The 10,255-nt window shown below is 56.8% G+C and overlaps 1 protein-coding gene across 1 annotated transcript; it reads right to left on the bottom strand.

Annotated features, from left to right (window-relative positions):
- Nucleotides 1-5,849: 5,849 nt before the first annotated feature.
- On the bottom strand, nt 5,850-7,954 carry SP9 (Sp9 transcription factor). Its single transcript, XM_030241770.2, has 2 exons — nt 7,934-7,954; nt 5,850-7,205 (listed from the first exon to the last, which is right to left on the bottom strand). The coding sequence occupies exons 1-2, from the start codon at nt 7,952-7,954 to the stop codon at nt 5,850-5,852; spliced, it is 1,377 nt and encodes a 458-aa protein (XP_030097630.2).
- Between the last annotated feature and the right edge of the window lie 2,301 nt (nt 7,955-10,255).

Below are 10,255 nucleotides of genomic sequence, written 5' to 3'. Positions count from 1 at the left end.
AAAGGGTGAACCATTAAGAGATGTCACCTTTTCAAAGTGTCTGCGTTCGGTTGCTCTGGGCATTCTTGCTGAAGTGGCTGGGAGTTAAAGAGCCCCTGCAGTAGAGTCAGCCCCCCTATATTGATGTGTGGAAGCTCTGATTTAGAAAGAACAGGAGGAGACTGCAAAAATGCCTGTTTTAGTAATCTAAACAAAACCTCTGTGTAAGAGAGGACAGAGTAATGTGATAGGGGAAAAGGCATATTCTGGTATGAACATTTTTGTGTTAAGTGCAGCAGGAAAGAGGAAAAGCTGGAAGGTGTCTCCGTTTCAAAGAAGGGTCTCTCCAGTTGTTTTGTGTTTAGCTCAGGAATCATGCCAGCTACAATGCAATTGACTCCCACCTGAATAAGAGTGGACAGCTCGATATCCCCGGCTGTATGCTCGTTTGTGGGCTCTGCACTTTACTCCTTTCCATGTAGTTAAACAGTGTATCCTGCCTTTTCGCATAGGAAGAGACGGCAGAAAAGTCATGAGACTTTGGATGTATCTGTCTTACACTGCCAGGGGAAGGTTGCAGTGGCCGCGCAGGCAGTGTCTCGCTCCGGCTACCTTCCCTAGGCCAGTTTGTGTCCCCTCACCGGTACGGAAGCGACCCTCGGGGCCCAGAGGCCGGCTGCCGCGAAGTGGGGCAGCCCTCGCCACAGGGGGCCCGCCCGAAGTGCTCGGGGCAGCGGGGGTGGGCCGGGCCGGGGCAGGCCCGGGGCGCTCTTGGCCCGCTGCCCTCACGGGCCCCGCCGGCACCGCCCGCGGCGCGGGGCGGCTGCGCGCGCCCGGCCCCGCCCCGGCCCGCGGGGCCATGGGCCGCCGTCGCCCCGGGCCGAGCGCGGCGCTCGGCAGAGCCGGCGGGGCCCGGCAGGAGGTGCTGTCGCTCCGCGGATGGAGGTAAGAGCAGCTCCAGCGATGTCGTTACTCCCTTATTTATTTATTTATTTATCTTCGTAAGAGCTGCGGAATAGGGTTAACCTTCTGCGGGGCTGGGCAGCGGGGGCCGCGGCGCCCTGAGGTGGTTCCCTCAGCCTGGGGAGGGCAGGACCCGTGGCAGGGACTCGCCGGCCTCGGAGCGGGGCCCGGCAGCTCTCCTGGGGCGAGCGGGCGGGCGGCTCTCCCCGGCGCTCTTTTGCGGCTTGGCCCGAGGGCTTGGGGCTGCGTCGGCACGGGGCGAGCTGGGCTTCCGGCCCCGCCGGGCGGCTCTCGGTGCGGGCCCGGCGGCGGGGAGCTTCGGGCGAGGGGTCCCGGGCCTCTTTTCGAGCGTGCCGCCCCGCCGGACCCATGGCTTAGAATTAACGCCTACCAATAAATTATTGCTACTCCGAAAGTAAATAGACGGGTTACTCCCAGATGGGGCTCCTGCTCAGATCGGTACAATAAATATCCCTGAAGGAAGCTCTCTATTTATGTTGTCATTGATTAATTCTCGCTACCTCATTTGATTTCGATTTAGAACGATTTGATTCTAATTTAATTAGCATGTAATTTGGATGTACATAATTACTGTAATTATGACATTCAGGTGAGGCAGCTTTAGGCTGAAAGGCAATTTCAAATTTTCTAGCAGCCTACTTTGTGCCGGGGAGCGGACAGGGACCCCGCGCCCTGCCAGCCAGGTACCAATTAGCCCATCTCGGGAGCAGCGCTGCCGCTCGTTTGTGGAACAACAGCGGCGGCGGCGGCGGCAGAGCCGCGCCCGGGGCCCGCCGGCGGGTGCCCGCCGGGAGCCGCGCCCGGCAGCAGGTGCGGGGCCGCGCGGAGATTGCGGAGCGGTGACCGTCGAGGGCCCGGCCGCCCCTCCGGTTGGCGGCCCGGGGAGCGGCGAGGCCGGGCCGGCTGCCCCGGGCCGGGTGTGCGCGCGGTTGCTGCGGGCCAGTCCCACCCCGCCGTCTCCCATAGAAGTGCACGCTAGCCCGCCCGTTCCCAGGGGCCCTCCCCAGCCGCCGCTGCCCCCGCGCTCCTGCCGCCGGCTCCTTGCCGCTGCCCGGCCCGCGCAGCGCCGCCGCCCCCGCGGCCGCCCCGGCCGCGCCCCCGGCCCGCGCCCGCCGCGGGAGCGCCTCTAGGTGGCGCCCGGCAGCCGCCGTGCGGCCCCGCGCGGGGCAGCGCCGCGAGCGTCCCGGTGTGCGCGCTCGGTCTTGCTCCTGCTCTCCTTTTTGTAATGTGTGAAGGATGTTATTCCTTGAGGAAATTTGTAGCTAAATTATTCTCACTTAAAATAAACACTTAGTACAGCAATTACTCAAAGGGGCGGGCTGTCTGTTAGCTTCCCTTCATCTGCGTTTTGGAAGGGTGGGAGAGGATCCTGGCGAACAGATAATGGCTGCAAATAAATTACAGCTCCCGCAGATAAAGTTTCCATTTGAATTAAAAGACGCAATTAAGAGGCCGTCCAGGCACGAGATCGGGTGTTTATATATAATCTCATTAGAACAAAAACATTAATGTTACCTTTTAAGTGTAAAACGAGCCGTTGGGTCTGTAACTCACCGCGGGGGGCAAGGGACGCGCTTCCTGCGAACGGGGGACCTAGCGATCGAATGTCATTTAGTAGATCATTTTTCCTGACATTTTACTGTCTCCCGTCTGTAGTGGTTGCCGTCGCTGGCTGGTTGTTTGTCGTGTTTTAACGGGCTCTCGGAGCAAAGATGAAGTTGCTGTCCGCGAGGTGTGGAAATGGGCAGCAATAGCTGGACCGGGATTGTAAATGGGAGCTAGGCTCAGCTCACGAGCAAGCCCGGGGCGAGCGGGGCCAAGGCGGCGGGGAGCCCGGCTTCCCCTGTGCCACCCTTCCCGCCGGGGCCCGAGAGGGCACCCTTCTTGTTCCCAGTGCTCTCCTGCTCTCGGGTTGGCGTCCTTTTACTAAAGAAGCGAACTACGGATTCAAAGACCGAAATCAGATTTGTTTTTCGGGTTCTCACATCGTTTGTTCTTTAGGGTTTGGTTTTTTTTTTTTTGTTTTTTTTTTTGGTTGGGTTGGTTTTTTGGGGTTTGTTGGTTTGTTGTTTTTTTTTTTATTTTGTGCAGAAGTTCCCCAGACCATATAATTATCTCCAACATTTACGAATGAATGGTGTCATTTATTTTTTAAAAAGGTGACACGCTTTCTATTTTCTTGGTTAAACGAACCGGCACTGCGGCCCAGAGCTGCTCCCTTCCTCGTTTCTGGGGAGTCTGAAGTGATGGACGTTTTCTGACCCGAAGGGGCAAAGGCAATGCAAAAAGGTCCTTGATCACTGAGCTGAGAATTGTAACCCCGGCCTGGCAGAAACTGGACCTGCATGGTGTCCTTTGATGTGTTTTATTATAAATCGAAAACAAAGCTGACTTCTGCCCAGCACCCCGCGCGGGTGCATTCCTGCGCAGCCCCCAGGCCGCCCGGCAGGGAGGAGAGCCGGGTCCCGCCGCCCGGCCCGCTCTGTGTGTTACCGCCGCCCGAGCGCGTCCCCCGCGCCCGCTCCCCTCCCCTGCCCGCCGGGAAACCTGCCGGCACCCGGCCGGGACGGCAGGGAAGACGCCTTGCCGGGATGCTTTTGGCCAGGAAAATTCCGGAGCGGCTCTCGGGGAAGGTGCTGCCGGCAGCTGTGATGCGAGGTGCCTCTCCCGGGAGGCTCCTTCCCCCCAGCCCGCGGAACGGCCCGCCGGGCTCCCGCCGCCGCCCCAGGGCACAGGCGGTGTCGGCGCTGCCCGGCCGCTTTTGTGCAACAGCGGCGCGGAGGAGGTGGGACGCGGTTATTAGTATTCACGGCAGATGTATTTTCTTTAACGCAACGTCTTTATTCCAGTTGGTGGCCGACAGCAGAATCCGTTTCTCGATGCTATTTGCATTCCCTGTTTTATGGAGGATTAAAATATTTGTATTCATTCAATCTGTACCGGCCAGAGTAAATTAACTTTTTTTTCCTCACCCTCTTCTTCTTCTTCTTCTTCTTTTTTTTTTTTTTAATAACACAATTATCTCATTTAACAATTTGCCTTTAAAAAAATACTGTGGCTGTTAGGTTGGTGGTCAGGAGACAAAGGGAGTGAAAATAATTTTCATTTCAATAATTGCCTTCTGGTCAATTTAACTGTGCCTTATTTTGAAAGAGCCTGTCTAAATGAGATTCCTGTCCCAAATGTGTTCCCAGGCCTTAGCCCAGCCTTTAATTATTCCTGAGTTTTTTTTCTTCAGAATAAGACGCTGCACTGAGTAATCACAAAGAAGTCAGAGAGCATCCTTGAACCTTTTCAATAGCAAAGCCACTGATATTCAAATAACATGCAAGGACCATTTGACTGCATGGGGACATAAGCATTTCCAATTCACTATTTGCATAGATCAACTGTCTTTGAAAAGGAAAGGAGCAGTTGTCTTCCATAACATTAAAAAGCCTAGTTATCAAATCAAGTGCTTAGTTTGGGGCTTTTAAAACGTTTACATTTTATCTTAGGTTGCCCTTTACCGTTTGACATGCAAATTTGGTGCAGTTAATTTGGACAATTAAAAGGATCTTCAAGGGAGCTTTGTCACGGAGAATATTCGGAGTTTTCCCCGTGGACCAGCTGAGATAAAGTTGGCCAGAACAAATGATGTCTAGGAGATTAATTAGATATTTGATAAGACATGAATCCCTAATAAGGGAATACAAGGCACAGGGGGCTGCTGTGTGCTCTAAGTCAAAATTAATAACATTTAACAAGATTTTCATTTAGGCATGAAATGTCTTTTCCGGAGTATTGACTCTAGCGATTTATTCCCTCGAGATCACCTCCCAGTCTAGGCTGCCTTGTGGCGCTGAAGGCTTTTAAAATTAAATAAATAGTTCCTCAACGCAGTTTGTCTTCACTCGATTTTGGGGACGGTTTCACTATAGCCACTTAGGTCTCAGCATGGTTTCCAGCTGTAGTAGGGCTTGGACTCGGTTAAAATTTGTTGGTTTTTTGTTTTGGTTTTCTTTAAAAGTAAATCAAAGCAAAGGCGGCTTGAAAAGAGCGAGCAGAGTGGTTTAGTGCGCCTTGCTCAGGGGCTGGTCCCATCCCCTCCCAGCTATATCATTGCTGACTGCATTTTTAATCATAGTGACTGTAAGGACGATGGAAAGGGGTGCAAGGGCTCCTACTCAAAAAGTGACCCCTGCGAGGACTGGGCGGGGGGGAAGGAGGGGACACGAAGAAGAACAAACCCGTGAGTATATTGTTCAGAGTCCTTTAATAATACCAAAATGAAAATATGTCAAGATTTTTTTCCATACAGATAAACGCATTTAATTTCTTTAAGAGACCTTAACTTACGTGTATTTGAGTGAAGTGTTAACTCAACATTTTAAATATCTTTTACATATATACTGACTTCCACAAAGTGCATCAGAAATTTATAATTAAAAAAAAAATCAAAACCCCAAAACCTCCCTGAATTTCAGGAATTCACCAATTAAAAAAAAAATCCCCAACCCCCCTATCAGATCAACATTTACAAGAAAAATAAGGAAACACGATCTGGTTTTCTTTTTTTTTTTTTTTTTTTTCCTGTTTTTCTTCTTTTTTGAACCCTATTTATACAGATGTTTATGGGATACAGAGGGACCGTCTCAGAGTTGCAGCTGTATTTCTCACCTTAAGCCTCTCTTAGGATGCTTGCCTTCCAAGAGAAAGAGAAAAGGGAAACGGAAGAAAGCGTCACTCGGTACCTACTGGCCGGGCGGGAGGGGGGCCGCGCCTCTCCGGCCCCGCCGTCCACCGGCCCGCCCCCGCTGCGGCCCGGGGCGCCGTCGGCGGCGGGGCGGCTCGCGTCCCTCCGGCCGGCGCGGGGCTGAGTCCGAGCGGCTCCGGCGGCGCTGCCCCTAGGAGTCGCCGGGGCCCGCGGTAGGTTCCTTGCCCGGTCCGCGGGCGGCGGCGCCCACCCCCTCGTGCAGGATGAGGTCGGGGGACTCGGAGCGCGGCGTTTCCAAGTTGCTGGCGTCCGTATCGCTGTCGCTGCCCTTTTTGCCCCCGCCGCCCCCGTTGTGCGTTTTGATGTGTTTGCTCAGGTGGTCGCTGCGCATGAAGCGCTTGTTGCAGACGGGACAGGCAAAGCGCTTCTCGCCCGTGTGAGTCCGCAGGTGCCGCTGCAGCTCGTCGGACCGGGTGAAGCGCTTCCCGCAGAAGAGCCAGTTGCAGACGAAGGGCCGCTCGCCCGTGTGCCAGCGCAGGTGCGCCTTCAGGTGCGAGGTCTTGCCGTACACCTTGCCGCAGCCGGGGATGTGGCAGCTGTGCAGCCCCTTGCGCCGCAGGCTGGCCCCCGCCGGTCCCAGCCGCTCTGCCTCCTGGCAGTTGGGGCAGTCGCAGGTGGCGCGCCCCGAGTAGCGGCGGGCGGAGCGGGCCGAGCCGCCCCCGGCGGCGGCGGCGGCGGCGCCCGAGATCATGGCGCTGGCCGCCGCCACCGCCGCGCTAGAGTCCGTGTAGGAGGGCAGCACGGGCTTGAAGCCCTCCTGGGTCAGTAGGTGCTGGCTGGTGGAGAGCAGGTGCGAGGCGGCCGTGGAGCCCAGGCCGGTGGAGCTGAAGGCGGAGTGGGTGAGGGAGCTGAAGTCGGGGTTGTAGGTGCCCAGTTGGGAGTGCAACGAGGCCTGGGGGGCGCCCGAGTGCAGCGAGCTCTGCAGCCCCCCCGCCGGGTTCTGCACCTCAAGCCAGGAGCCCGGGTTGGTGTGCACGTCCCACCAGGAGGAGGCCGCTCCGTTGGCCACCTCGCCCGCCGAGAGCGTGGAGTGGAAGCCCGACTTGTACCAGGACTCGTAGGGGTGCGCCATGCCCACCCGAGGGTAAAGGCTCTCGGCCGCCGAGCTGTGCACTTTGGAGATGAAGGCCGACTGCCCGCCGGGCTCCTGCGGGGACACGCCCGCCGCCGCCGCCGAGTTGGAGAAGAGGCCGCCGTAGTCGCTGCTGAAGGCCGAGGAAGTGGGCGAGGTGGAAGCCAGGCAAAAGGCGCTGTTGGCGGTGCCCGTGCCACTGGCCAGTCCGTTGGAACCCCTGCTCGTGGCCACCGTGAAGCCCGAGAGGCTGGAGCCCAGGTTGCAGCTGGAGGTGGAGCGTTTCCAGGGGTGGAAGCCACCTTTGGCGAAGGCGCTAGACTCGGGCAGGGTGGTCAGGGGACTAGTGTTGCCGATCTTGTTGCAGGTGGCGGCCAGCATGGCCAGGGGAGTCGTTCCAAATCTCGGCTCTTCCTGCGGGAAGAGACAAAGCCGGCCCGTCAGCCTAACCCTTGCCGCCTCGCCAGGCTCCCGCGGAGACACGGCAGCGCGGGTAGAACCGCGGCGCAACGAGCGAGACCGCGGAAAAGTTTTCTCTTATTTTAGAGGAAGGCTCCAGCCCTGCCACGCTGGGCACAACTCGTTTTCCGACGGAGACCGGTCTCATCGCCCGAGAGATTTACCTCGCAAGCGGGTCCCGACGGGGACAAGCGACACGCGTGTTCCGAGAGGGCTGCTCGAGCCTACCGCCGTTAAACCAAAAATCCCGTGGGAACGAAATGCGGCGTCTCCTCGAGCAACCGTACAGGAGCGACGGAAAAAAAAGAGATGGCAGCAAGGCGAGCAGTGTGCGGAGCCTTCCGACTGTCGCCTCGTGCAACGCCGGGCCGGCGAAAATCTTTGGAAATCGAGCGTAGGTAGAGTTAAAAAAACAAACAAACAAAAAAAAAAAATCCCAAACCAGATCAAGAACTAGACAAAAGAAAGCAGAAGCAGCACAGCTTCTCTCCGGCCCAGCGAGTTTTCAGGCTAAACTCTTTAGGAACGACCCGATGGGCAGCCCGCAATGAAATCCCCCGAGGCGGGCCGGGATCACTTCCCATCCGCGGGCCCACGCGATTTCGGCAAGGGGCAGCCGCAACGCGGCTGCAGCGACAGTTTTTCCAGGAGGAAGCCGCGAGGAAGCGCGCGGTGCGACTTACCCCGAGGATAGACGTAGCCATAGCACGTCCGTGGGCTGGGCGGTGGGGCGGAGGGGACGGCGCTCGGTGAGCGCCCCGCGCTGCCCGGCGGCACTAAGGACACTCCGGCGCGGCGGGGCCAAACTCTGCCTAAGTGCGGGCAGCGCCCGCTTTGAAGTACCGCTGGCGGCGGCGCTCGCCCAATGAGGGCGCGGGCGGAGCGGCCCGGAGCGGCCCGGCAGCCAATCAGGCTGCGCGGAGGTGCCGGCGCCGGGGCGCGGGGCGCGTGCCAGTCAGCGCGCGGGGAGAAAACTCCCCGCTCCGGCCCGCGGTGGCGGCGGCCGCGCCGCAATTACCGCCGGCCCCGGCGCCCCGGGCCGCGCCTCCCGCCGGGCCGCGACTCCCGCCGCCCCCGCACCGCCTGCCCGCCGCGGGAGCGGGGCGAGCCGCAGAGGGCAGGAGTCGAGAGCGAGGTCAGGGCCGGCGGAGAGCTGGTGTCACGGCTGAGGCCGCTCCGCCGTCTCCTGTAAACTGTGCAGGAGGTGTCCTATGCGCGCTGCTGCTGGTGTAGTCACCTGCGATCCTCGCGGCCCGTAAACCATACCTGCGTCGCTTTTATTCAACAGGCCCTTTATCTCCTTTTCAAGCCATTTGGGAGCCGTCCGTGTTGGATACAAATACCCTAACGGCGCCTAATGACATTCTGTGAAAACACCTTAATTTTTTTGTTTTGTTTTGTTTACTAAATGCCAGAAGTGATTTCGTGCGCAACGTATTTCTTGCTTTCATTGCAAAAAGAACTGAGGAGGCTCTGGGGTTATATAAAGTGCCAAAAAATTCCAAAGTCAGGGAACCGCCAGGCATCTCTTTGCACTTGTACCGGGGCGGGAGAGGGGACGAGGGGCATTTGACATCCTGTCGCTTAAGACAGAGGACGTTATTTTACAGAGTAATCGCCAGCAAAACACTTTGAAAGTCAAATTCGCAGCCTTCAGCACGTTTCTCAAGCCTCATATACAACCGTGGAAGCAGTGCTGCTAATGGCAGAAAGCTTGTTCCCTCCTAGCAGTGCTAGGGCGCTGCTGGAACAAGCCGCCCTAGCACTTGCCTGTGGCCTCTGCACTGTGCACACTCCACGCACCCAGTGAGCGACAGAGACTATACCTGCTCTCTGCATGTGCAAAATGTAAGTCCAAACCTCGGCTCCTCAATGTCTTGCAAGCTAGTCCCTTTGATTTGTAATTATTGGAGGCTTCTTAAGTAATTGGCTACAACTTGCCCGTACTGTGCCCGCGGAAGATCAATAGGCGTGCAACTTTTCATCATCGCGGTCGTCTCTGTGAGAATGGGAATAGGAGCTTTTCCCCTTCCTTTTTGCCGTTCCCAGTGCAGCTGAGTACAATTCTGAGCCAGAAATATGATGAGTGCGTTTAGCAATGCAGGGCCCTTGCTCTCCATTTCAGTCAATATTTCCTTCTCGGTGCCGCCTCAGCCATCCAGTGTAAAACCTCCTAGCAGATGCAAAATAGGCATCGCTTAGGAGCAAGATGGAGAAACCGGGAATTTGAGATTATGATTTTGCTTTTCTTCACATATTTACATATATATATATGTGTGTGTGTATGTGTGCTTAAATAAGGTGGGCATTGCGGTTTTTTCTACATTGTGTTATGCAATCTATAGGACGACTGCCATGGATGTCCCTGGAGATTATCTTTTATTTAAACGTCTAAGGCTATTTTCAAAGGGCGCTCGCCTTTTTGTCGCCGAGTATTAAACAGAGTCGGGGCAGTAGGTGAAAAAAATACTGTTCTGCGCTTAATTCTTTCCACATTGACTCGCAGCCGGCGCAGGGGTCCGAGTAGTGCATGGCAAACCCTTCCCTCGAAAGGTCTGCGCGGAGCAGATCCTGAGCGGCGGCTGTACCCAGGGGGGCTGTAGCGCTCGGCGGGTGGAGGCGGCAGAAAGGCGGTGGCGGGGGGAGCGACATAACCCCCACGGGTGAGGCGAGGAGTCCGACAGGGGCACCCGGGAGCCATCGCCCAACAGGTGACTCCTTCCTTCCCTCCTTCCTTCTTCCTTTTTTCCGGGGGAAACCCGCTCCTTCCCTTCCCAGGAGCCTGCCATGGTGGTCGTCAAGTGGCAGCGCGGCGCTTCTGGCCAACCCCAGGACGGCGGGGGGAGAGGGTCTTTCCTCTCATCCTGGGGAAAGTCATCAATAAAATACGGCTGGAAGGCTGATCGAGAGCGTGACGTTTAAAAATGTTGCCTCTACATCAGCGAGTAAAGGCATCCGCTGCCCGCTTGCGCTCCCACAGCAAAGTAGGGATTCTGCTGTGCCTG

This window comes from Serinus canaria, chromosome 7, assembly GCF_022539315.1.
Source record: "Serinus canaria isolate serCan28SL12 chromosome 7, serCan2020, whole genome shotgun sequence".
Lineage (NCBI taxonomy): Eukaryota > Metazoa > Chordata > Aves > Passeriformes > Fringillidae > Serinus > Serinus canaria.
Note: the sequence above shows the minus strand (reverse complement) of the source record. Positions and strands in the feature narration are given on the sequence as shown.

Coding starts and splice junctions, on each gene's coding strand:
- SP9 (XM_030241770.2), bottom strand. CDS start 7,954: ATGGCTACGTCTATCCTCGGG. Junction 7,206..7,933: donor TGGCTACGTCTATCCTCGGG/GTAAGTCGCACC, acceptor CTCTTCCCGCAG/GAAGAGCCGAGATTTGGAAC.